This window comes from Melanostigma gelatinosum, assembly GCF_949748355.1.
Source record: "Melanostigma gelatinosum genome assembly, chromosome: 3".
NCBI lineage: Eukaryota > Metazoa > Chordata > Actinopteri > Perciformes > Zoarcidae > Melanostigma > Melanostigma gelatinosum.
In genome coordinates, this window is record NC_136636.1 from 10,488,924 (window position 1) to 10,516,463 (window position 27,540).

The 27,540-nt window shown below is 43.6% G+C and overlaps 1 protein-coding gene across 4 annotated transcripts; it reads left to right on the forward strand.

Moving 5' to 3' along the window:
* LOC306775892 (tensin-2-like) lies at positions 1–27,540 on the forward strand. Of its 4 annotated transcripts, XM_079266449.1 has the most exons (27): positions 1–193; positions 7,562–7,667; positions 7,820–7,857; positions 16,801–16,833; positions 16,915–16,964; positions 17,116–17,299; positions 17,514–17,564; positions 17,686–17,808; positions 17,903–17,967; positions 18,631–18,714; positions 18,809–18,921; positions 19,044–19,104; positions 19,375–19,450; positions 19,765–19,894; positions 20,587–20,652; positions 20,742–20,858; positions 20,972–22,366; positions 22,508–22,658; positions 22,759–23,624; positions 23,833–23,964; positions 24,830–24,922; positions 25,079–25,156; positions 25,285–25,362; positions 25,501–25,669; positions 25,823–25,891; positions 26,178–26,207; positions 26,405–27,540. In XM_079266449.1, exons 1-27 carry the CDS (start codon positions 71–73, stop codon positions 26,547–26,549), a joined length of 4,626 nt encoding a protein of 1,541 aa, XP_079122575.1. In that variant the 5' UTR covers positions 1–70; the 3' UTR covers positions 26,550–27,540. The 4 variants fall into 4 exon arrangements, with proteins under 4 accessions (XP_079122575.1, XP_079122576.1, XP_079122577.1 ...); XM_079266450.1 differs by lacking the exon at positions 26,178–26,207; XM_079266451.1 differs by lacking the exons at positions 7,562–7,667; positions 7,820–7,857.

The following is a 27,540-nucleotide window of genomic DNA, read 5'->3' on the forward strand; positions in this document are numbered from 1 at the left end:
TGTGCGGAAGGAGCGGATAAGAGTCGAGGAAGTTAAAGAAACGAGGCAAAAAGAGGCGTCTTCTGGAAGTATGGGGTGCGTTCACAGCATGAGCACTGGCAGGATGAAGACTCATGGACCTGACACTGACCCAGGAGGAATCCCCACAAAGGCAGAGGCTGAGGTGCATCCCGACATCCTTCAACTTGCTGAGGTAAGTGAATAACTGCTCTTTAGGGAACAGTAAACATTGTGGTTGTGCCTTCGCTTCTGATCGTAGAGTCCAGTAGGAGCTGTACATCATTGCCTCAGTCGTTTCAAATCGCCAGAGATACTGCTGAGTGTTTTATCATTTGACTCAGAAGAAGAAGCTGAACTTTGTTTAATTATTATACACGACATTCACTACATAGTCAACAGACATCAACCAAAGAAATCCAAAGAATTACCACGTTTCCAAATGAGATGACACCATCTCTCTCTCTCTCTCTCTCTCTTGCTCTCTCTCTCTCTCTCTCTCGCTCTCGCTCTCGCTCTCGCTCTCTCTCTCTCTCTCTCTCTCTCTCTCTCTCTCTCTCTCTCGCTCTCGCTCTCGCTCTCTCTCACACACACACAAAATATATTCGTCCTCTGTGGTTTTTGAAGCATCTTGTGCAGCACATGCCTGCGTACCGAAGGATGAACATGTTTTAAAGGTTCCTGCATCAGACGCGCACATTTGATGCGATATAATGTCAATGAGATTCGTCAAAAGTTTGATTTCGACAGCCTCGTGAATGTGTCATTCCTGCTGCGTAAAATGGGATCGTTGGCGAGGAACGATGGAAATAGACACAGAGAGTGGCGGACGATCCACTTGATCCCTGTTAATCGTGTGTCTCCAGGTTCAAGAGGAAGTGGTATAGGTTACCGTTAGGTTCTGACCCGCCGTCTGCCTGGCTGCTGGCTCTATTTAGGAACATGTATGGATTTAGGAGCAAGCCACTTAAAGCCTCTGGAGGACTTTTATAGAGACTCAAATGAAAAAGAGTCTGTTGGTCTAGGACCAAGGCTATGCACCAGAATGTGTGCGTTCTCTTACATGTCAGAGTAAATCACTCCCCGGCATGCTGTGTGTGAGACTAGATGGATAAACAGAAAGAAAATTTATTTCAAGTAAAGTCGCTTTCACACAGTGAACTTCTGGATCTTGCTGGAACAAAAAACATTACTCAGATCACATGTGGCTGCAAATCCCCTAAAGACCTGATTGTGTGTGGCTGTACGAATGTGTGTGTGTGTGTGTGTGTGTGTGTGTGTGTGTGTGTGTGTGTGTGTGTGTGTGTGTGTGTGTGCGCGCGCGCGTGTGTGCGCGTGTGAGTGTGGATGTATCTGAACGTGCCATATTATGATTACATGGTCCCAACTGAATGGGTGGACTCTGCAATGGAGAGGAATGAAATATGTCATACATGCAACAGTCCAGGAGTTCTCTATGTTGTTTGTAGTGTCTGTCTCTTTTTTCTCTGTCTCCGTCTCGGCATCTCTTTCTCACTCACACAAACACACACACTCATTCCCGCACCTATTTTCAGCCTTTTCATGGCTGTTTAGGGGTGACAGCCCCTACCCGAGCAGGTTATAAATATCCTGCCAGGACTAGAGCATACCCCTGACTCGCCACCTGCTCCCGTCCCTTCCTGAGAGGATCGTGTGTGTGTGTGTGTGTGTGTGTGTGTGTGTGTGTGTGTGTGTGTGTGTGTGTGTGTGTGTGTGTGTGTGTGTGTGTGTGTTACCCAAAGCTAGCGGTTGTGGCTCCTGCTCTCCGGTATGTCAGTGAGGTGTCACTGAAAAAAAGACACTCACGCACGACCGAGGAATTTAGTGCTGAGGGGGGGGGGGGTGTTACTGTACACTGTATTTATTTACTGTGTGTGTGTGCTGTATATTTTTTTGTTTATATTTATGAATGAATTAGTGTGTACATGTGTTCATAGAGCCAGAAATGTATTGAAAACTCAGCGTTGGATAACTTTCCTGAGTTGTTTTGGAATAAGATCCTTAATTAAAATGCTGCTGCCGTCCTCATGGAGAGAAGAAGCCCACGCAGCCACATTCATTCAGGAATCCATGATGCTTCCGTTGGTGCCTGACCCGCTCCTCATCTCCATGTGAGCTTCGGGCTCGCTGCAGTGGCCCGACATGCTTGTAGAATGACAGAGGCTTTGGCTGCAAAAATCCAAATAGGGTGTAGTTCTTTAACACTGCAAAGCAATACTGCAACACTGCTGATAGTCACGGGAGCCACTGGAGACTGAATGTCCACTCAACTGAAGTTTCTGGTCACTTGTACTAAAAGTACACGAATGTCACAAACATCTGTACAGTCCAATGCAGTCGATATTCAGTCCAAATTCAAAAATCCTCGACATTCAAATTCGACATTTGAAGGGTTTAAAATGCTCAGTATGACAGAGCATTAAACGCATATTGTGATTGGATTGAATTATGTGACACATGTTCTTAATGTTGTGTCCACCCCTTACTGTTGCTTTCTCCTTCTACTGTTGGCTAATGTCCTGATGGACAGAAAAGCGAAATGGCATCATCATGTAAAAAAGGCAAACCCATGCTCTGAGGTTCATGAGTCATTTCATTTGTAAGTTTTAAATGTAATGACTGCTCTATGATCTCAATTGTTAGAAATTACCACACGATTTGCTTCAAGTTAAGTGTAACTCACCAACATACTGCAAACAACTCTGATGACATGCTTTGATGAAGCTTAGTTTTGTTTATTTGAGACAGATTACCAACTGTTCATCATGCTTGATGTTAGCACAGGAAACAAAATCCCTTTATGCACCTAAAATAAATAAATAATTTAAATAATTCATATATTTATATAATTTAAATAATTTATATAATGTAAATAGTTAAAATATATATATATATATATATATATATATATTTTATAATTTATTGTTGTTATTTATTTGTATATATTATATTATTTATTTTTATTTATATGTATATATATATAAATACAAATAATATATATATATATATATATATATATATATATATATATTTGGCATAGTCATCCTGTCCCCCCTCCTGAACTTCCAAAGTATGGATATGGAATAAAGGGATGTGTGGTTGGGTTGTAGATTAAGATATGCTTCACTTATTTTAGTTGCATATCTCTAGTTGCAACACAGACAACACGCTGGGTCTGCATTCACCAGGTCATTAAAAATAAAGCTATACTACTTATTAAAAAAATAAAGCTATACTACTATTTGTCCACCAGGCGGTGCCGTTGACTCATCCTGCGTTAGTTTGAACTTCAAACTGACAAACTGGTGTCAAAAGATGAGTAATTCACGTGAGGTTTCAACATGGAACTGATGAAAATGTGTTCATCCAAAATGAAGCGTTAAAATCGTCTTTTGAGATGTTTTTCTCTTTAAAGAATTCACGGACCTTGAAGAAGGAGAAGACACTGTACTCCAAGTGATTGTCCAGTGTCGGCTTCAGTGGACCTCATTCTGCAACACACTACTGCACTCACATTGTTGCCTTCTCATCGTTTTTTTATGTAGCTTTACTACAACTTGGCTCAGATGTGCAGCAATGCAATCTAAATAGGCCACTATAAACATGGAAAAACATTTGTGATTTGGTTGAACCAATGGCAAAGGAAAAATCAATTCAATGTCTCGTCACATTGAGCTATTGATACTGTTTTGGTATTTTTAAGTAATGTTGCTTGTTAAATCTAATAAGATTTAATGCTGATATTTTAGATATTGATATATACAGATTATATTTTGTATATCTTTTGAGAAATAATATGGCATTATTAAACATTTCTTCATGTGTAAAGAAAGCAATTCTGATTAAAGTTGTCGCTGTCCTTTACGATGAGTCCGGTCCAACTAACTCGTCAGTGTGATCGTTATTCTGCAGCTGATCTCTTGTCAGCTTCATGAAGAGACACGGTTACACATACAGTGCGCCATTACATAAGTCCAATTGATTCAAGCTCCAAAATTCACGAGTTATGTAACAACATTTAAAAAGTAAATGGCTGGAGGGGATGATGATCCTCCTCTCCGCTCACATGCCCTCTTTTAGTCATGTTCACCGGCCTGTCGCCTCTCTTCCTAAATCCCCCTGTACAGACACACACATACTACTACACACACAGATACCCAGATTCAACACATTAAGTGGATTCCATGGTGTTAAAGCAACTTCCATCCATCATAACAATCTTGCTGCTCTGAGATCAATACATACGGCATAACGGTAATGTGTCGAGCTTATGATCAGCACAGGTCAGTGAACAACATAAACACTGTTTTTCCACCAGAGAGGGTGATTGTTATTAGATAACAGTAATTTCATTATTTTTAATCCAACAATTTTAAACACACTGTCCGACCCCTGTACCCGACCGGAGGACATCAGACCCTCATTACAATAACAACACAGTGCAGTCTTCATGAATTGCAGCACACACATGTTATGTTTATGGTATAGTTCTCAGGGCATTGTTCATCAAATAACCATCTACTGTAACTCTCTCTAGTGGCAAACAGGATCAAACTGAATCCACAATATTTCTGTGTTTGGTCACCAGTGCTTGAATGCCCTGATTTGTTGGCTGTGTAATTAAAGAAAGATTTGGGGAATTACATTCATTTGTTCTCTTGCTGAGAGTTAGGTTTGAGGATCGATACCACTGTTGCGTTTGAATGCTAGAAATGAAGCTACTGGCAGCAGCCAGTTAGCTTAGCTTAGCTTTAGGACTGTAAACAAGAGGAAACAGTTAGTCTATGGCCAAAGAAGGCAAAAGTCTACCTAGCAGCACCTCACTTATACTTAAAGCGGGTATAATACATATTGTTATAAACTAATAATGTATCAAATGTGGATGTGAATACAATGTGTAATGTGAGAGGCCTTGCTCATAGTGATGAAGCTACCGAATCTGCAGCTCCCCTCGACTTCACAGGGCTTTACAGCAAGTTACAGGTCATTGTTCAGCTGTCCGGCCGTAGCTTTACAGTTTTGGTTCACGCTATCTCACCGCTCGCTGTGGATTTTCAACAAAAAAGCTCTAAAACCCTCAGTACACTCACTGAAAAGCATTCTCCCCCATTCGCCCCCATTCACAACTTTTAAAGAAGCATGTCCCAAATTCTGTGGATTTGTTTCGTTGAGGGTTAGTGAAGTGTGGTCGAAGTGAATCAGCTTGCATTCACGTTCACATGAGTAACCACACAAAGCTCAGGGCAGGGCTACATGAAACATGAATGATACATTTCTAGTCATGAAGGATTTAGACTGTGTACTCTCTTCTCAGGGACACGGCTGTTTTATAGAGCACTTCCACTCTTTCTCAGTCAAGATGGCGGGCGAAGTGAGACTCTGGTGTCGGATAGTCAATAAAAAAGTGTTTTAGAGTGAGTCCAACACCTTCATCTTCCAGAGTTGAACTCAATGCCCCCCCCCCCCCCTTGTTTGGAAAAAGCCAGGCATCGGAAAAAGTATAACATGCCTGAGCTGAGAAATGTTTTTTCAAGACCTGAGAAAAGCATCGAGTCATTTAACTGGAAAATAAACACCAGTGTGTGCAGGTACGCTGTTTGTGGCCTTCCACCTCTCCTATTGCCTCTCTCTCTCTCACACACTCTCTCTCACACACACACACACACACACACACACACACACACACACACACACACACACACAGACGCAGTGCAAACACCCACTCCCTCCTGATGTTTCCAGGCACCTCCTCATTCTGTGCTCAAGGAAAGTTTTAAGTGTTTATGGGAAAGCATTAATAGTTTTATATAAACATTATCCCTCTTTTCACTGGGACACTTAAGTGTTGCTGTATAAAAAGCTACATCCTTGGGTTATGACTCAGGGCACCACTTATTTGCTTTAGGGCAGATACCCTCACTGGGACTGTGTGTGTACCGCAAAAACATTTAGTTCTCCAGGGTTAACGCTTTATTTTCATATCTCCTCTATAATTTAAATTGATACAGTTACTGAGATACAGTTACGGCCCGCTACGTCATTTTATGTGGCCCGCGAATCCGCCAGCAGTTAGACGAATAATAATAAAAATATCCCCATAGTCGAAATTATGAGATAGAAAGTCGAAGTTATTAGATAGAAAGTCATAACTAGAAAGTCATAATTCTGAGATAGAAAGTCAAAGTTATGAGATAGAAAGTCAAAATTATGAGATTGAAAGTCAAAATTATGAGATTGAAAGTCAAAATTATGAAATAGAAAGTCAAAATGATGATACTTAAACAGTTAGAAGCAGCTCTTTGGCTGGTTACTGTACATTTGACATGGAAATGTATTGTGAGTACATTGAAGACTACTTTAAACTGTGAATGCAGAGAGTTATTTAACAATATGTTTCAAGTAGTTACATTTACAACCGGCCCTTTGTGGGCGACCATGATGCTGATGTGCACAGAATTATGTTAATAAAGTGAAGCAAATCAAAGTTGGAGAGGTTTTAGTGGAGACATGTAGAGGCAGAATCATCAAATTGGCCTTTTGGTTACATTTGGGTACCATCTGTGCCATTTGTTCTCAGGTAACTGTACAACTCAATTAAGTTTGTTTAAATGTCACTATAGGCTTTAATTATATTTAAATACTATTGCAAAATCAACCAATCACACCTAAAAAAATGCGGACGCATGCCTGTATTGAGGGCCAATGCCTTGAGGATGAGTGCAGTATGCGATCCCGATTCATCCACCAGATGGAAACGCAGACTCTGTTTTCACAGGAAAGGCTGAAGAGAGGCTGTTCGATGCTGGAGGAGTGGAAATACTCCTCCATGCAAATACATACGGCTGCAATCGACTCAAAATTAGTTTTGCAAGAGTTTAGTTATAAACCAAATTATTGGACGAATTCTAATTTTGACCTGATGTTTGCACCTACAGGACAAGTCAGGGTATCGCCAAAGTTTTTACTGTTGATCCTCTGGGGAGCATGAATGTCTGTACCAAATGTTATGCTAAACCATGTGGCAGATACACCCAGCCCAGCAACCTGAAGAAAGCCAACCGCATCAAAAAGAATACCACTAAAGAAAATGAACACTGTGTGCATCTATTCAATTACATTGAGCCCAGCACATTGGAGGAGGATGGCAGCACAGGAAGCTGTTTGTTTTTCATCATCTCAGCTGCGCCACAGACTAAGACAGAATGAGGACACGTTAAGAGACGAGACAACAGGATTCCTCCGAACACAGCGTGATATGACAGGAGTCTTTAGCGGAGGAAGCTGAATGTACAGCAGGTAGGACATCAGTGCTCATGCTGGTGTGTCACCGAACCAGCGCACATCTGCTCTGACAGCAGCCAGACAGGGGACAGTGACCGTCCAATGCTGAGATAAAATGCTCGAGACACATTAAAGCACAACATATTTTACAACCACAAATGCATTCAGATGGTTTCAGTCTAATCAATGATGAAGTGAATGTCTTCCTATGAGCGGGAGCGTCTCTCCCCTCGACTCATTTGATTGATTTGTGTCTCTGCAGCTCGTGAAAACGGGGAGCCACACCTTCACAGAGAAGAGCTTCAAGAGGAAAAGGGTGTGCGACGTGTGCAAGCAACACATTGACAACCCCGGGGCTTTCTGCAAGGGTGAGTCCACGTCTCAAGTCAGGTCAGCTACAGATACAACTGACCGGTGTGGATGCGCACCTATAGATGAGGTCACCCTGACTGTCCTCTCTCGCTGTCTCTCTCAAAGCCCACTGTCAGCATAATACATGCGCTCTCCTTTCTGTGTGCAGAGTGCAAGGTTGCGGTTCACAAGACATGCGAAGCCAAGGTAAGCAGAACCTTTCCTCACTCTACCGTCCTCCTGTCCTGAGCAAAGCCTGCTCCTGTGTCAGAGGTTCAGATGTGAGTTTTAAGTGGAGTAAGCCATGTGCACTGACCTAGATGTCTGGTTAAAGGAAGCCCCCCCCCCCCCCCCCCAAACTGCAACCAGCCAGGTTGCTATGAGTAATTCAGTCATGTGTTAACGAGCTCCTGTCCTCAAACACTCTGGAAGTCTCAGTGAAGTCTCTGTAATACAGCTTGATAGGAAGCATTTGTGCTTATTAAAGAATAATACTTTACACAATTCCATTCTAATAATATAATATATATATATATATAATAATTCCATTAGCGTTGTCTCTGAGAAGTGCTCTTAGGCTGATCATAAGAGGGCATTAGCCTGTGAGCTGATGTCTCAGTGGGGGTCAGGAGAAGAAAAGCATAGGAGGCAGCACAGCTCAGGGAGATGGCACCTTTGAAGAGGACAACTGGCTTTGTGCCTATAGCTGTCAAGTTGTAATGGAGCAGTAGCTGTGCACTTTCACTGTAGTAATAAGAAAGTCAAGTACATAAATGAACTGGCTCGGGACAACTGGAAGCTACTTGTTTTAAGCAATAGAGGCATTGTTGGTCCATTGAGTTCCCTCACCATGCCCCTAAGAGCCCTGAGAAATACTATGGACAATGTGTGAGCCTTGAACATGAATCATGACATTTCTTCTGGAAGCAAGGCAAACAATTGAATTATGTGTTTATGGGTCAATAAATTGACCTATGAAAAAAAAAACCTTGTGAAATTATCTCCCATCCTTAACAGATTATTTTCACTTGTGTTAGTGTTTGTTAATCCGGTATATAGCTCTTTCTGTTCATCTCATTTCTCTGTATTTGCAGCAGAAGTGTCAGGCCATTATGGCTTTACGTTTGAAACTATGTATGAAAATACCGTAAAAAAACATTGCAGAACATTTCCATGCATTACATCAGTGGTGAAAGTGAGGTGTCGCTCCCTCTGAATCAAAGAGAAATGGCTTCTTGTCACCATTTTTGCACTGCCACCATAAAACAACCACACGAGGTAAAATCCATCATAAAGGAGTCCGGGACACAACTGTCTACACAGATAGCGACCTCAATAGATACGACTGCCATGCAAACGACTGTGTTATGAACAAGGAGCCTGCTCTTTGTTGTTTTTGAGTGGATTATTTCATTATAAGAGGGTGTGTTTGCGTTGAGCGAGAGGGAAGCTCTCTCTCTCTCTCTCTCTCTCTCTCTCTCTGTCTCTCTCTCTCTCTCTCTCTCTCTCTCTCTCTCTCTCTCTGTCTCTCTCTCTCTCTCTGTCCACAGCTTATGTCACACCGTTGGCAGTAGCTGCCTCTGCTCTCCCGTGACCCCGCTCACAGCAGCTCAGTGTCACACACCACGGAGTGAGCTCATGACCTTGCTGTAACTGTGCTGTTGTGCCTCGCTGTCCAACGGCACAAACGCACAGAAAGAAACCGCATTCACATTTATTTCTCCGATCTTCGGGTCAGGTTGGGGGGAGGGGGGGGGGCTTTGCCTTCCTGCCCCTTCCTCCTCTTACACACACGCACTGTAACAGTGTATAACAGGGCACAACCAGCTGTTGTGCCCTGGCAGCATGTATTAAAAGAGGATTATTATTTGTGTCATACTCGTCCCACGGGACAATGATCAATCTGCACCGGAGAAGTCTGAGTGGGTAAATATAGAAAATAACAAGAGTGCCGTAGATGCCAGCCAGTGAGTGATCGTGTGTGTGTGTGTGTGGGGGGGGGGGGGACGCAAATAAGTGAGAGGCAGCTGGGGAGGTCGACCGTGTGTGAGTGTGTAATCAGTCCCGTTTGGGGGTATTCATAAATAAAGGGGAACATTGGGTCAGGGCTACAAATTGCTCTGGGCTTCATGTCACGCTATGCTCCCACTGAGCTTCTCATATGTCAACATATTGCTTCCTTTCTTTTCTTTTTTCCTTTCTTCTTTCATCTCTTGCATCTCACTGTCATCATCCTTTTTCTTTACCTTTCATCTCCGTTAGATTTCTCCTTTTCCTGATGTTTTATAGTCACAGTCATAGCTTCTCCCACCTCTTCCGTGGTATTTTTTGTCTTCTTTTCAAGTCTTAAATGCTTTCATCAGTGTGTTATGCCAGCTTAGTACCATCTCCATAACAATCACAACTATTTTTAGCTCCAAGGTTGCTGTTTTTTTTTGTGCATCCTTTCATGCAGTCCATCTACTCCTGCCTCTTTGTGCCGCTGCTACTTGTCATCTCTCTCTCTCTCAGCCTCCGGCCACTGGAGAGGTCACTGGACATCAGCACTCTGGCACTCTGCAGGGCTGCCGAGTGCCCGCACGTATTGATGTGTGTGTGTGTGTGTGTGTGTGTGTGTGTGTGTGTGCGTGTGTGTGTGTGTGTGTGTGTGTGTGTGAGTGTGAGTGTGAGTGTGAGTGCAAGGGAAAGCACTTGCACAGTTCGACATTTTACTGTCTCGATACATATGACGCAGGCATAGTGAGAGGGAACGCTATGTTGCATGTGCTGCTAGCACAGTGGGAGTGTGTGTGTGTGTGTGTGTGTGTGTGTGTGTTTATTATCGTGAGAGAGAGGGAGGGAGGCAAAGGGAGTCGGTGAGAGAGAGAGTGAGAGCTTGTTTGAGAGAGACAGGGAGGCGGTGTATCCCAGTCTACAGAGAGGACTGCTCAGAGGCAGAGGGGAAGACTGAAGCTGCTTGTTGAGAGGTAAAAACACTCTCTGTATTTACTGAGTAAAGCTTTGGGTTTAGTTTATTCACATGTATTCTGCACATGAGTTTTGACTTTTCATTTCTGTATTTCTATTGAGTAGCAAGCTAACAACCTTCAAGCCTCTTCACAGTGTTTGCTCTGATAATGCGGCATGTGATGCATGTGTGCACATAATTCCATTAAGGAGCTAGAGAGCTCTTGCTTTGCCCAGAAAGAGGATTTCAATGACGGTGATTAAGGCAAGTGCAGAGAATATAAGCGGAGACTCCTGCTGTGACCTACAAAAAAAATATACCGATTTTAATTGTTAATGCCGGAGAGTGAAAGGTTTACTTTTTAATGAGATAGTTCAGCATGCAGGCAGGTTAGCAAATTACAGGAACTGCAACAGAACCTGTTCTATATGCTCCTATACATGCCCGTAAATGTACAATATTGTAAAACCGCTGTGCCAGACTGTTTTGGGGATAGATTAATGTGTTTGAGGGCATGCTGGCTCGTGTCTGCATTTGCATACACCAGCATGCACAACGTTTCTTGCTTTTAATTTCATCAACATTCATACTACCGACTCTGTGTCACCTATGTATACTGCTGAAAGAATGCAATTTCCCACAGTATCCATCAACTGAAGGATATCTGTCTCCTTTCAACACTGTGTATACATGTCAGTGTATAGACAGCCATCTATGACCAAAGGACACCTGACAGAGACAAATGTCTGCATCAGCTGTCCGAACACAATCGGATGGATCCTAATGTTGCGTAGTGAAATACAGATGCTTGTTGTGTTTAGCCATACACACCAGCTGTTCTGCTAATGTTCCAGCTGATTTATGAATTGATATAGCAAGTATGATGCTTTACGGAATATGTGCTTGTGTAATAAGAAAGGGTTGTACATATTAGTGTTGTCCATCTGTCCTAATTAATGCAAGTGGAACAGTGTTCTAAAATACCTCAGACGTTGTTACTTATCGGCCGTTATTTACGCCGTTACCGATGTATCTGCAGTGCGCTAATATCCACTCATTTATCGGTGGTCTCTAGCTCTCGTGCAGAAGTTGTGAATTTCTGTGGCTATTTCTCCTATCGGGCATTTTGAGCAACAAGTGGCATGTTTTTCCCACCTCTCCTGTTCTGTTTGTCTCACCACGGGAGACCGGGTGGAAATGCTTTCCTGTGGCAGCTCGACGTGTCATTGCACATCAGTGGGGGGGGGGGGGGGGGGGGGGTAGAAAGAGCTTTAAGTCGATACAGATGGAGAACTCAGTGGGATGGTGGTAGAAGTGGATCTATCCTGTCAGATGAGCATCTGTGTTACTTCATTAAGGTGGCCACACTGTGGCTGCTATTTATAACCAGCATGATGCACTTTGTACAAATAATTACCATGGTTAATTTAATGTGACTGCTTTACTAGTCTTATCAATTATTAAGTTTGACAGGGACAGTGCACACACACACACACACACACACGGATGCATGCACTGTGTTTGTATTTACCCATTGCTTTTCATTTCCTGAGAGCCTAAGCCAAACAAGACTTGTTTAATATTCCAGGAATTATACAGCTCCTATTTTTTTTGGAAAGGCTTTAAAACAATTGAAGCTTATTTGAGCATCATTTTACAACATATTTATTTTGAATATTCATGTGTTGGATCAATACAGACAGTAGGTTGTGATAAAAGTGTGTTGTTTTTAATTATTGGACGTTAAATGTCGTTGGGAAAATGTAAACGCATCTTGCCGTGATGCAGTGAGACGGAGTTACAGTTCAGATTCATTGCCGGGTCTCTTTAAAATATCACTGCTGCCAGATATGCAAGTGGATTTGTGAGATGACGGATGGATAAATAGACGAAATGAGCCTTTAAGTGTTCTGACGGACATATGGTCTAAAATAAGGCGCTCTATCAAAATAGCTCAGTGAAATCTCTCTGCTGTGTGTCAGCGTGTTCAGCTGTTGACATCTCTCTCCAGTGCTCGCTCTCGCTTTCTGTTTACCTCTCCTCTTTCCTCCATAACGTCTTCCTGATGCCTCTTTTCTCCCCCTTCAAAGCTTCGTCTACATCTCCACTCCCTGGACAGTTTGTGTGTTTGCTTTGAGTTGTGCTACCTCTTGTTCCCTTCTTCTCCGGGGGCCGGTTAGTGACTTGCCCCGGCTGTGAGTGATGCTTATCGAGGTGTCATCTGATGTTGTGTGTGTTGAGTGTGGTTATCCTCTCCCCAGGCACTAACAGTAGAGAGACACACAGGAGTGTGTGAGGTGGCAGGACAGGGGGGAGTGACAGACGGCAGGGGCTAAGAAATGCAGAAATGAGGGATCAAAGATGAGAGAAAACGGAACACAGGCAGAGAAGAAAGAGACTTCACTTTCCTGTGAAGCCTCTTATAACAGCCACTCCTAAATTTGCCCTCTGGAGCGTGGAGGGTGAAATGTTAACAGTCAGTGCAAGAAAACAAATAGCCTCAGAGTTTTAGTTTAGACTTTGGCCTTCAGAGTCTTTTTGTGAGACCATGGAACTTGGAATTAGTCATGGTTACTTTGGTTTTCCACTTTCAAATGGTAAGGCTTACTCACTTCTCCCTCTCCAGACAGCGATGTCAGCTCTGAGTCGACTGTCAGAATGAAACTCGCTCCTCCTGGACGGCATACAGAGACCCCCGTCTCAAACACTTCCAGTTATCTCCAGCTTCACTGCAATTGACTTTCGCTGCTCTCGCGGCAGATCTCGGTGTTGGGTTTCCTCTCGCTGGAATAGGAGTGATGATTCAAGGTGTGGCAGTGGCAACTTTTTAGATTCAAACCACAGTCACTCTGTTGTGAAGCAGCCAGGAAACTCTTAATCAAGATTCACTGTTGCACTGCTCTCGTTCTCGACATAACTCTCGGTTCAATATGAAGTTGGAGCCAGCAGCTAGTTGGCTTAACTTAGATTAGCTTAACTGGAAAACTGGAACCAGCGCATAACTGCTGGCCTGGCTCTACCCAAATCAATGTACCGGTAACTACATCTACCAGCACCTTTAAAAGCTGTAACGTGTTAATAAGTGAGTTTTAGAGGTGATGGAAGGAGGACTTTTTAAACTTCGGACAAAGTAAAGGCAGTTGTTTCCTTGTTTCCAGTCTTTGTGCTCAGCAAAGGCAAGTGGCTGCTTGCAATAGCTGCATCTATCCCACCCCTGGCAAATAAGCGAAATAAAACAGAGAAAAGAAGCACACGCTCACATTTGAGAAGCTGAAACTGAAGAATGTTTGCCAGTTTTGCTTTAACAAATGTAAAAAGTGTTGATTGATGAACAAGGCAATCTGAACCACGAACCTGACCAGACATCCAGCCCACGCTAGATCCAGTGAGTCAGTCCCTGAGGACGGGATCGAGTGCTGTCACTGGCACCTCAGTAAACGCCAGCTGATGAACAGGACAAACTGAACCAGATGGCTCTGATCCCAGTGGCTCCAGCGTGCAGTCCACATGCATTAATGAAGACCCTGAGGCTGGCAGAGCCACCAAAGACACGTGGATACACTTTGCGTGCGTGCGTGCACGTGGGAACCTGGTTGACCAGTGATGGCTTCCTGTTGACTCTGGTGTGCATGCCAGTTCAACAGTGTTTGTCTTCTGTGTGAACGACGTGTGTGTGCATGTTTGTGTTGACACACATGTATGTACATGTGTGTTGTCTCTGTCTCCTACTGTTCCTTCCTGGAGCCGACCACTTCATCCACTTAACTACCATTATTAAACCTGTTAGGAGAGGAGATCGCCCCCATGGCTGTCTCTCTGTGTTCTTTCATTTTCTACTGTAGGTTTTATAACATGCTGTCATTGTACATTAACACACTGGAAAGTACAGATTATGCTTGATCTGTGGTGGAATGTGAAAATAACTGATTGACTAAAGTTCCAAGAAACAATGGATTTATAGAAATAAAAACTCAATAATACAGAGTTTTAGTCAGTCTGTGTGAGACTTGCATGTCACGCAACGACATAAGCTTGTCAGTTCAGCAGTTGCATATTTTGTAGATTGGTCCCTGCCATGCAACCTATTACAGCATGAGCAAACTCTCCATCAGTCTTTGTCTGTGTCCCCTGCGTAATGTCGTTTGCTATCTCCTGTCTCCTCCTGTGTGTGCGCGTGTGTGTGTGTGCGCGTGTGTGTGTGCGTGTGTGTGTGTGCGTGTGTGTGTGTGTGCAATGAAATAAGAAAGCTGCCACTTGCGTTCATACCATGTAAGAGAAAACCCATCTTCGGTCCGCATGAAAAATCTTTTTGAAGTCTTTTTAAAGAAACCAATCAAATCAAACGGAACATTCCAGGATGCCGTTGCTCCTATCCTGGAAATGTGCAAACACCTAAATAAAGTGAAATTAACTGAATTTTGTAAGTTGTTTCTGTACTATTTCTCTGGAGAGAAATTCAAAAAGTTGATTCAACAGTAGCATGTAAATGACTGCAATGTTTTCCAAGATTTAGAAAATTTGCAACGCATTAAATAAGTTGTTTGTGTTCATTTCGAACCTTCCAAACATACATTGGTCTCAGTTAATAAAACTACAGTACAGTAGCTACTGCTGGGTGGACAGACCACACAAATCAAATCAGCTGCCAATTTCTTATATCAGTCACATCAGTATCATGTTCTCCATTATTAATGTAGTCAACAATGTTGTTGACATGATATGCCTCCAAGACTCGCAGCTATTCTGAATCCGAACAAAGACTAATAAACCAACCTCCACTGTGTCAGGGACCGAAATCAAATAACCTCACGATCAAATGTATCTGGAGCTCAGATCAAAACTTGCCTGACAATCAAATCGTATTGAGCAACATGTTCCTTACTTTTGGTCAAAGATAGAGCAGGGATGGTTTACAAACTAGCTTAAAACCAGCATCTATCAGTGAGTTATGACATAAATCAAAAAATTGGAAATATGTAAATGTAGCATTGGAAATGTCTGACGGCATTGATCGTACCTCGGTTTCTTCTCGTGTATTTCTGTGTAGTCGCCGTTGTTTTTCTGAGTTGTAGATCATTGTGATTGCAGGCAATTTGACTCGTTGACCTGTTGCCTGACACCTGTCAGCACTGCCCAGCACTCAGCCACAGAGGGCAGCTCAGCTGTCAATCAATCTCATGGAATAGTTCAAAGGTTATAAGTTGACAGGGGTGTCACGGTTTACAGTCAGAGCCCGTAGATGTGCTGCAATACTGACGTTTGATTCCATTTGTCAGCTCATTTCCTTCATTTTCCTTTTGTTAGGTTGTGTTATGAATACGTTTCTAGTTGTTTTTAGTCATTTGATGTGATTTGAATTGTAAATTACTTTTTACTCATGAGACCATCAAATGAGTCGGAAAGATAACACATGCACTGACATAGCAGTTTCTAGCTTGTCACTTCAGGGTGAACTGTTATCCTCATAAGAAACTATCTAAAGGTGGTGGCTGTAGTCGGTTTGAGTGACCTCAGCGTCCCTCTTTCACTCTTTCTCCGTGTATATCTGTGTTTGTGGTTTTGGCAATATACTGTTGGCTAGAATACAAGGACTGCACGCCACATGTAGAGACTTCCTCCAGTAAACTTCATCACTCTCATTCCTCTCGTTCCTCTTTACAAGGCGAAAAAACTCAATCAATCATTTTTATTTTGTGTCTCTTATTTTACTGAGCCGTTCTTATTTAATTGCCTGGTCAGCTCAGTAAACACCATTTATACAGTGTGCAAAAGAAGAACTCAAAGAAGTCAACACAATGTCCTCAAATTCTTTACATTTCTGATGCTTTTTTTGTCTTCATATGTATGTGTCTATTAGTGTGTGAGTGTGTGTGTATGTGTGTGTTTCTGACATCGCGCATCACTAAGCCATCATGTGGAACAGTCAGATCTGTGCTGACAGCCTCTTCCTCAAAGGAGCTGCAGCAGATGACAGAAATAAAGTGGGAATGAATCTTATCCTCTCCATCAGCTCTTCATCCTTTCTCCTCCTCCTTCCCTCCCTGAATCTGCGCTGCTGGAGAAGGACCAAGAGCTTTAAAACAAACACGTGACTTGGCACGTGCTGGTTTATTACAAGTGTGTGTGTGTGTGTGTGTGTGTGTGTGTGTGTATATGGTTATGTGACTGCTGCAAAAACCAACCATGTGCTCATTTCCTTTCAGGTGACTCCCACCTGTACCTCAACACCAGACCTGGTGAGTGTGTACATGTAGTTTTATACTATGTAATCCAAACAATCATTGCAGTAGAGTTACTCTTTTCTAATGGTTTCTCAGCACGGCTCCACTAAATCTACACTACAGAAGAAGAGAGGCTCCATACCGAGGTACCAAGAAACCTGAATCACACATTAAAGAAAAGAAAAGGATATTTGATGTGTAAAATGGATCTACAGAAATAAAATGCACAGTATAATCAACATTAGGGAGCTTAAACACTTGATGGATGTTTTGCACTAAAACTCTCACAATGCGCAGGAGTAAAAGCGTGGAACAAGTGATGGAGCATGTGATGGAGCGGCACTATGACTTTGACCTCACCTACATCACGGAGAGAATCATCTCTGTCTTCTTCCTGCCGGACCTGGAGGAGCAGCACTACCGCAGAAACCTGCAGGAAGTGGCGTCTATGCTGAAATCCAAGCACCAGGACAAGTTCTTGGTGAGTCATGAAAACTGAAAACAGAAAGAAAAGTCTTCTTAATAATGAAGTCGTGGCTGCTGTTAAAATCTTTATTAAAACAAATTCAACACGCTTTCATTGCACATTTGTGTAACTGTCTAAGATGATTGCTTTCAGTCCTTATTTTTGCATTGTTTGTGGTTGTTATATGAAAATAGATTTGTGATGTCTTTTGTGTCTCTGCCTTTTCCAGCTCCTGAATTTATCAGAGAAGAGACATGACATCACCAGACTTAACCCAAAGGTACTCATATTTACATCTTCACAGATAACAGATCAATAGAGAGAACTTTTCATTTCCAAGGTTAATAGACGGTTTGGACTCCAACCAGAAATTAAAACATCTTTCCTCCTCTGCGGTTCAGGTGCAGGACTACGGCTGGCCTGATGTTCACGCCCCACCCCTCGACAGGATTTGTGCCGTTTGTAAAGCAATGGAGACCTGGCTGACCTCTGACCCCCACAATGTGGTGGTCCTCCACTGCAAGGTCAGTGCAACCTAAATCCACATCTGCTTGCTTTGCTGTGAAACATTTGTGGGGAAAAGCTATTTCATCCTCACTGTGATCTGTGTTCTGACAGGGAAACAAAGGGAAGACGGGGGTCATTGTGGCAGCCTACATGCACTACAGCAAGATATCAGCTGGGTAAGCTGCATCATCATCAATCGATCAGGGCACTCGTTACACCAGCACGTGTGAAGATTAATTGTCCGTTTTGTATTCACGCAGCTTTGTGTCTCCATAATGTCTTTATGTTGTCATCAAGGCCCAAACCCTTTTGATCACCTTCAGTCAATGTAATCAATGGAGGGCTGCAACTAACGATGATTATTTTTCGAGAATCATTTAGTCGATATTAAAATATAAAAATCAATCATGAAAAAATGGCATAATAGAGCCCCAGTCGGTGTAATTAATATCTTGTTATTTTGTCCAAACAACAGTCCAAAACCCAAATCGGTTACTTGTATATTACTATCACTATCACAAAGGCCCAGAAAACTTGCAAATAATCAACTGAAACCAATTACGTTTTTCTGAAGTATTCCTTTTAAAAATGACTTATTGTTACTTGATTGTCAAGTTTGTTATTCGACTTCATTGACTCATCTTCACAGCCCTAGATGCTGTCGTTAGTGCATTCGCACCTGGGTTTTTGTTGGCAAGCTTTAACCAGAGAAAATGGAAATGTCCATAAAGCCTATTTTAGAAGAGACAACAGTAAATTGGTCGCCAAAGTCACCAACAACAGCCGTGATTTACTCTGTATTAAAGCATTTATTAACAAATCTCTGGTTGTGTGCACAGAGCGGACCAGGCTCTCACCACTCTAGCAATGAGAAAGTTCTGTGAAGACAAAGTCTCCTCTTCCCTACAGCCCTCTCAGAACAGGTGGGACACACTCGTATGTCTTTGTATTTCTTGTGCTGCTCGCCTCAGTCGCTCCATGCTCTCATCAATACATTTCCTCACCTCTCTTTTTCAGGTACATCTATTACTTTGGCGGGTTGCTGTCAGGTACCATCAAAATGAACAGCAGTCCCCTGTTCCTCCACCAGATCCTCATTCCATCACTACCAAACTTTCAGGCCGGAGGAGGTCAGTTTTACACAAACTAACGTTGCATAACAGCATCATTCTCGGCTTTTTTTTACCATGTAAAAATCAATAACGCCTTTGTCTACAAACTCATTTTTCTCCAACTTCTTCTGTATATGCAGGTTTCTATCCATTCCTGAAAATCTATCAGTCCTTGCAGCTCGTCTACACCTCAGGCGTCTAGTAAGTACATGGCCAGTTGTCCAGTTACTGCGTTTTACAGCTCACCTCCTGTGGGCAGACTCTTTTCCTTCCCCTGTCCAACTGGCAGATATTGTCTATACAGGCTGCTGTCTGTGTTTAGGTGTAGGCTGGTCTGTGCTTATGTTAAAGTTAAATGTTGTCTACCACTGTTGTACCCAACTGAGACATGATTTGACTGGTTTTATGTGTGTTTGAGCTGGTGTGGCCGTTTTTTATTCAGTGTGTGTGTGTGTGTGTGTGTGTGTCCAGTGATCCCCAGAGCTCCAGGGCAAGGAAGCTGAGTGTGACTATGGAGCCAGCGCTTTTATTAAAGGGGGACATTATGGTGAGCCATTGCTTTTTGTGCACTGTGTGTCACCAATTGAAAACCTTACTTTGATTTAAATCCAATCCATATCCACACATACAGTACATCACTGCATGTCTCTTTGAGAGGATAAACATATTCGGAGTACTGGATTTGTCTCGGAGGGCAATCAGTTGCCATAGCAGCAACATGCACCAACGACATATGATCTATGAATACAACTTTGATTTATTCCTTTTTCACACTTTGAGGTATCACCATTTTGAGACGGTTCATGTGAAACGAGCCTCCGTAGTTGCACATGGCTTTCATTCCTAAATGCGTCTCTGCAGGTGAAGTGTTACCATCGGCGGAGTCGAGCAGCCGAGAGGGAGGTGGTGTTCAGAGTCCAGTTTCATACCTGCACTGTCCACGGAGCCCAGCTGTGGTTTGGCAAGACTGAACTGGACCTCGCCTGCACAGGTATGAAACAGAAGCTCATTAGTTTCTTAGGAAATGCATGGAATAGAAAGTTGGGGCAGTTTCAGCTTTTGGACAGTCATGAATGCTTTACAGAGTAAGAGAGTACAGAGACAGAGAGCGAGTACAGTGACATGTACATAAGGACAACTATAGTACGACATCACTGCTGGGAGGTTGTTTAGACTACATCAGTGCTTTACTGCAATTTAAATGTGTTTTATACATATGAATGAACAAATGGAAACCTCCTCCTATATATTTCTATTGCTTCCTTGAAGTGGTTTACACGGCTGTATAATTCAAGACCCACTTATCTTTCAGTCCATTGCGGTGTTTGTGTGTACTCTGATACAAATATCAAATGACAGTGTCAGTTTTAAATGGAACAGAAATGCTTGTACATGGTTCATTAAGCAGCGGTCGTGTGACAGTTGCTCTAAGTGCTACATGCTGTGGCATGGATGCAATTTATAAATAATACTACCCATACGCATGCATGAAAGTAAAAAAAAGAAGCTAAATTCAGATACAATTCTTTGAAGTGTTATGCTCTGTTGGTGGTCTTTTTTAAAAATTAACTTTGGTGTTTCCACTTCACATGTCAAGAGCACTTTCTTGTGAATGTTATAATCAGTCTCTGTAGTTACAGTCTGGATATTTTAGTCACTGCCTTTATGCTCGTCGTTCTGTAGATGACAGGTTCCCTCCAGATGCTACAGTCGAGTTTATCTTCTCCAATGGGCCGGAAAAAATGAAAGGTGAATATTATCAGCGATCTATCTGTCATAGCTTCTCTTTCTCTTCGCATGTTCGTCTATGCTTCATTGTGAAATGTCTGCTTTCCAAGGTCGAGAATACCGCAAGAATGATGCCTCCATCAAAGTGGACTACAACATCTCAGACCCTGTGGTCAGATGGGATTCTTATGAGAACTTCAACCTGCACCACCAAGACAGCATTGAAAGTAAGACACATGCACACACACACACACACACACACACACACACACACACAGGTGTAAAGGCGAAGCTTTGTGTTAAAAGTACCAGACATCACATCCCTTCTTGTTTCTTGCAGATATCTCTCATACGAGGGGCCCTCTGGACGGCAGCCTGTATGCCCAGGTGAGGAAGCGTCGTGGGCCGGGCTCGACTGCCTCAGCAGCATCACCCAACGGGTGCCTCACTAGCAGCCCCACAGTCAAGCCTCAAACTCCCAGCCAGCCCCAGCCTCTCACCTACACCTCCGACTCCTCAATACCCTCTGATCACCTGGAAGACCCCTCTCCGTCCATAAACCGCCCCGAAAGAGCAAACCCAGACTGTCCATCAAGGAGAGGAGACGGGGAAGATGGAGAAAAGGAGAAAAAAAGAGGCAAAGAGAAAGACAGAGAGACAGCGATTTTAGATGACGGAGACCCGCCAAGTCCTGGAGGTCTGAGGCGAGAACACTCGTGTTGCGGTCGAACGGGTGCGAAGTGTGGCGATGGTGGATGGGAGAGGGAACGAGAGCCCTGCCTTTCTGACGGTCATTGTCTCGGCCGTTGCAACGTCACTAAAAAGAATCCAAAAAGCCAAACTCTGCCGGCCTTGCCATCCAAATCAGTTTCCCCGCCTCCTCATTCAACTCACATGGAACTCTGCCATCGACATAGTGCCCATCCTTCACAACAGTTGCCATGGGAACGTCCACCCCCGCCCCTGCCTTGTCTCCTCAGGCCCTGCTACCCTTATTCCACCCCTGATCACACCCACCCACACAGCCACACCCTCCCAACGTTAAACAGACTCTGCACTGGGGAAGAGTGTCACCTCCTCCATTATTCCAGCCACAATCCAGCCTCTCATCTCTCCCATCAATCACTGCCCTCTAGCCCTTACAGGGAAATGTTCTTCAGCTCTGCAACACAGTCCTCTGGCTGCCGCTGTCGAGACTGCTCCAGCAGACGAGAGCACCAATCAGCCTCGGTTCGAGCATTCCACCCGTTGCACCCCGACCAATTAGAAAACCCACACTGGTCCCAAGGAGCCGGGATACAACGAACAAGAGAGGCGCCTCCGCTATGGGAAAGTGAAAATCCATGGGAGGTGGCGAGAGAGGCAGAGTTCTGGCAGTGCAAATCAGCCATGCCGGCATTTCGTGTCTGCCACTCCGCTTTGGATCAGAGTCCAAACCCAGAGCCTAGATATGTCATCGGACCTCATCAGGGCTACCCCAGCCCCCAGTCTCTGATGGATGTGCGGGATGGAGCCAGCAGTGGGTACCACACCCCTCCACAGCCCCGTAACTCCTGTCCCTGCTCTCCTTATCAGCCATCCCCAGCCGAGAGCCATGAGAGCCGAGGTTACGCCTCAGGGTACCACTCTGGATCAGCCTCGCCTCTGCCCGCTAGTAGCCCCTCTCCTGTGAGAGGCAGGCTGCCCGAGACTCCCTCTGGATCTGGAGACCAGCAGCACTATGAGCATCACAAAGGTGACTGAATAGATGGATGGATGCAGTGGGGATTGTTTCATTTTTTTACATTGAAATGTTAATAACATGTTCGTTACTTCTTATTTTTGTAATGTCTTTGGTATGCCTTCATCTCATCTTGTTTTATCTCACTCCTCGAAGGGGAACAAGCCAAGGCTGATGTGGAGGACGACATATCTCAGGGTTCAGAAGGTAAATCGGACTCCAATGGACAGTCAAGCACCCCTGGATTGGACTCTGATCATGACTACACAATCATCGGCAGCAGCAGCCCCACACACACAGAAGACAGGTGGGTGAAACATTTTCCTCTTTGACGTGCTCTAAAGCTGAGAGTATAATTACATGAATACAGATTTGTATATAATTATTTATTATTATTTTTTCCTAAGTGCAACTGCTGATGGCCCTCCTCAAAACCAAGAACCCTCTAGAGATCTGGAGTCCAGCACAAATAGTGACGGAGCCATCACACCAGTACCGAGAGAAACACAAACACAGAGTTCCAACATACCCATAAACTCCACACGACCATCAAGTGAGCAGAGTTCGAGCTTTGATGGTAAACTTGGAGCAGCCAAGATCACAGGAAGTGCAGAGGGATCTACCCAATCACAGACTTCAAGCTATGCAACTGTCATCGTCACCCCAGTCCAGGTGCAACTGAATGGCTCTGCCCTTCCTAGCGATACCCCCTCTGACAGCATCAGAGGTGCATCCATGAACCCCTCTGCTAGTCTCAGTTCTAGTCCTTCCACCACTTCCCCCAATTCTCCTATTGGCTCCCCAGACCTTCAGCCTTCTCCCCAGCCCTCTGGATCAGCGACAGACGCTGCAGGACGAAGACTGACTCCGGAAAGAGACTGCTCGACCGGCACAAAACCACCGTCCCCTGTGCCCGACGGATATCAAACACCAACCTTCCCCTTAGCGTCCTATTACTACCCATTACTAAATGTCCCTCATATACCATACACTGGCTACACTGCAGTCACCATCCCCGCCGTCCAGCCACCGCTACCAGAGAAGAAGCGGCTTTCGTCCTCACCGGGATACCTAAACGGACACAACTCTCTTCTGCGGGCCTCTTCAGCTCCTTCCCCCATGCACCACATTACTTTCTCCCCCTCTGCGGGAGAGCAGAGACGGGGGTCTTCACACCACAGCTGTAGGGAGGAGGCAGACATCAGGGTCAATGCTAAGTTTGTCCAGGACAGCTCAAAGTACTGGTACAAACCAGGCATCTCCAGAGACCAAGGTGAAGATGACGAGGGATATGCAATGTTTGTATTCATCATTACCAATCTTGTTTGATCATCAACGATCAAGTAATTCAGTACAGTGGAACTAAATACACCGAATTAGAAAACAACAGGGTGACCTGAGACATCATGTAACCGATATGTTGCCATTGTTGCATCTCTGATTTTACACTACAGCACTCTAACGCGTCTTCTCTCCCATAGCCATAGCTGTTTTGAAGGACAAGGGACCAGGAACGTTCCTCATCAGAGACAGTAACTCCTTCCAGGGGGCCTACGGTCTGGCCCTTAAGGTGGCCACACCTCCTCCTAATGCCAACATCACTGTCAGCAAAGGTATCCACGATCCTGGTGTTGTGCATGTTGGCTCACTGTCACAATGCAAAGTCTCACACTTGACACTTGAACTCAATGGCTGATGAACTACATGATTTTGAATCATCTATTTCGTATTATTTTAACATCTGGAATGACTGCTGATGGGTTTGCAAGGAAGACAGCAAATAAGTGTACAAAATCACAGAAAACATCCAGTCAACTTAAATACTTATTAGGAAGTTTATGACAAAAATCAATTTGTGGTTTCCTTTACTTTGTTAATGTGCATTTATTTAATTATAATTATTTCATAGTTGAGTTCAAATGATGTATATGTCAGCACGTTTTTACTATTGTCAAATTTAAGGCACAGGTACTAAATTAATGTTTTTTAACCGCTCCTAATTATTATTCATGTATGTATCTTTTTTCACATGCATATTATCGTTAGATTAATCTATAGGCATCAGAATCTTACATTTTCTGCATCTTTTTCGTTCATGCATCCTCTCCTCTCCTCTCCTCCTCTCCTCTCCCCTCCCCTCCTCTCCTCTCCCCTCCCCTCCTCTCCTCTCCCCTCCTCTCCTCTCCTCTCCTCTCCCCTCCTCTCCTCTCCCCTCCTCTCCCCTCCTCTCCTCTCCTCTCCCCTCCTCTCTCCTCTCCTCTCCTCTCCCCTCCTCTCCCCTCCTCTCCCCTCCTCTCCTCTCCTCTCCCCTCCTCTCTCCTCTCCTCTCCTCCTCTCCTCTCCCCTCCCCTCTTCTCCTCTCCTCTCCCCTCCTCTCCTCTCCTCTCCTCTCCTCTCCTCTCCCCTCCTCTCCTCTCCTCTCCCCTCCTCTCCTCTCCTCTCCCCTCCCCTCCTCTCCTCTCCCCTCCTCTCTCTCAGGGGATCCTCTGGAACAGCTGGTGAGACACTTCCTCATCGAGACTGGGCCACGGGGAGTGAAGATCAAGGGCTGTCAGAATGAGTCCTACTTTGGTCAGTTATGTGGGAGACAACTGTCGCAATACGTGTCATAGTTATGGATGACATACTGAACCTGATCGTTTTAACCTGTTGACCTATAGGAAGACATTCTAATCTGTCCGAATCATAATCTGTTTTACCTATTTTGTCTTTCCGTCTTTGTCTCAGGAAGTTTATCTGCCCTGGTGTACCAGCATTCAATTACTCCCATATCTCTGCCATGTGCCCTTCACATCCCAGAAAAAGGTAAAACGACATATTTATTATGAGAGAACAATCAAACACTTCAACAAATAGGAGGCCATTACAACAGAGACTGGACCCTCAATAATGTATGCAGTATTGTTCTGGAACTGAAGACGATGATGTTTCAGATCTGGTTGGGGAGCTTCAGGAGATGCAGAGTACAACAAACACCAGCACGGCGGCTGACCTCCTCAAACAAGGAGCAGGTATCCACCGCGGACCTACGAGCACATACAGTGCAATTGATGCAGAGACTGCTCAAGCCTCCTGTTTTTATAGCACCAAGCTATAAGAGTACACATGTTTAAGATGATCCATATTTTCTCATCTCTCTCATATACAAGCTTGCAACGTGCTCTACCTGAACTCCCTGGAAACCGAGTCATTAACGGGCCCTGAGGCAATCTCAAAGGCAACCAAATGTACCTTTGCACTGAGTCCACGTCCAGTGGCAACGGTGGTCCTCTTCAAAGTGTCTTCTCAGGGCATCACTCTAACCGACAGCAAAAGAAGGTACATCTTACTTCACAGCAACATTATGTCGCTTCATTTCAGTGAAAAAAAAGGTGGTCTGACACAGTATGAACACCATAGTTAGATGGAAAACTTTCCAGAAAAGCGAATTCCAAAGACGAACAAGTCACGGTATTGTTTGTGTGTCCACAGGCTGTTTTTCAGGAGACACTACCCAATCAACAGTGTGACATTCAGCAGTCTCAACCCACAAGACCAGAGGTGTTATTTATTAAAAACGATATACATATGCTTACATGTTACTGCTGATTGTCTTTCGTGAAGGCAGCAACATCTGTGTGCTTGCTGCTGCACAAGTTCTTCCTGTATTGGCTTATATTATAGATATAAGATCTTTGTGATTTGTCTGCTTTTTCACTCCGAGAGGTGAATGTAGAATGCCATGTCACTGTCTATAGTCTTCATGAAACCGCCTCCATGTCTTTGTTATTCATGTGTTTTTACTAAATATTGTCTCTGCGTCTCTATTTGTGTGCCCGTGCTTCAGGTGGACTAATTCTGATAGCACGTCAAGCAAGTAAGTGCTTGCTTCACTGTGTGTGTTTTTCTTTGGCGCGTGATATTAGCGACTGGTACAATGTGCTATACTTTGCATGGCAGTTCATCACAATCAGACGTGTTACTCTGACCTCTTGAAAAACCAAACTGGGTTTCTTTCTAATTGTATTCGTTCTCCTGTCTTTTAAACCTCTCGCATCTCTTTCTCCGCTGCAGGATGTTTGGGTTTGTGGCGAGGCGGACTGGGAGCACTACAGAGAACGTGTGTCACCTGTTTGCAGAAATGGACCCGGAGCAGCCAGCTGTGGCCATTGTCAACTTTATCAACAAAGTCATGCTGGGACCACAGCTACGCAGATGAGAGTGCAGGACAACGTGAAAGACTCTGGACTATTGGGGATCTAGTGGAGATGTGAACATGATTTTTTAATGAGGTGTGTGTGACTACATTTGTTCTTGCATTTATACACTGTGCTCCGCTGTTTTCATGACAGAATCCAGTTCTGACAGATCATGGCTCTGTAGAGCAAATTGTGGTTTATAGGTCAGTCTACAGAGCACACAGATAAAGAGGAACAGTTTGATAAGCCAAAGACAGACTTTGTAACCTTTGCCAAATCAGATTTAAATAACAGTTGTGGTTTTGGGTGGGTGTTTTGTTTTTCTGCTGTTGATTAAGTTGTTGCTATTTTATTTGTAATTCACATAACGTACAACAAACTTCACAAGCTGCTTTTTAACATCAACATTTTGTTAACCATGCAACTATACTATTAGAACTGTATAACCACAGATGTAGTAGTATATTCTGCTAAAGCTGCCTAGAATATAAAACACAGACGGATTGATGATTTAACAAAATATGATGTGGCTACTAACTACACAATATTTAAAAGATTGTGGCCAGGACCTGAATATTTACAACATTACTACAGCTACTAAAGCCGACATGGACAGCCAGCCTTATTTTGTGAAGTTGAAAATGTCATGAAATCAAAGGGTTTTTGTTGATGTCATTATATAGGGACCCAGTACCAGAAAAGTCTCTCCATATCACATATAAGTCTAGGTTTATGTCCCAATTTAACCAACCAATATCCATGGCATGAGGTTTAATTTTAAAGCCAAAGACTTCATTATTGTGTGAAGATATTTTGAAAAATCAATTTCTTTTTTATCAACACATGTTTGTTGTTGGTATTTGTGTGTTTTCTATAAAGCTGATACAACATTTGGATAACTTCAGCGCAGTTATTATTTTTCATAATGATTTTTTAATGTAAAAGAAGTAATATATTTTATGCCTCTGAGAAGAATGGTGTATGTGATATTTGACAAGAAATTTAAGTAAT

Coding starts and splice junctions, on each gene's coding strand:
- LOC306775892 (XM_079266449.1), top strand. CDS start 71: ATGGGGTGCGTTCACAGCATGAGCACTGGCAGGATGAAGACTCATGGA. Junction 23,625..23,832: donor AGGCATCTCCAGAGACCAAG/GTGAAGATGACG, acceptor TCTCTCCCATAG/CCATAGCTGTTTTGAAGGAC. Junction 24,923..25,078: donor TCAGAATGAGTCCTACTTTG/GTCAGTTATGTG, acceptor TCTTTGTCTCAG/GAAGTTTATCTGCCCTGGTG.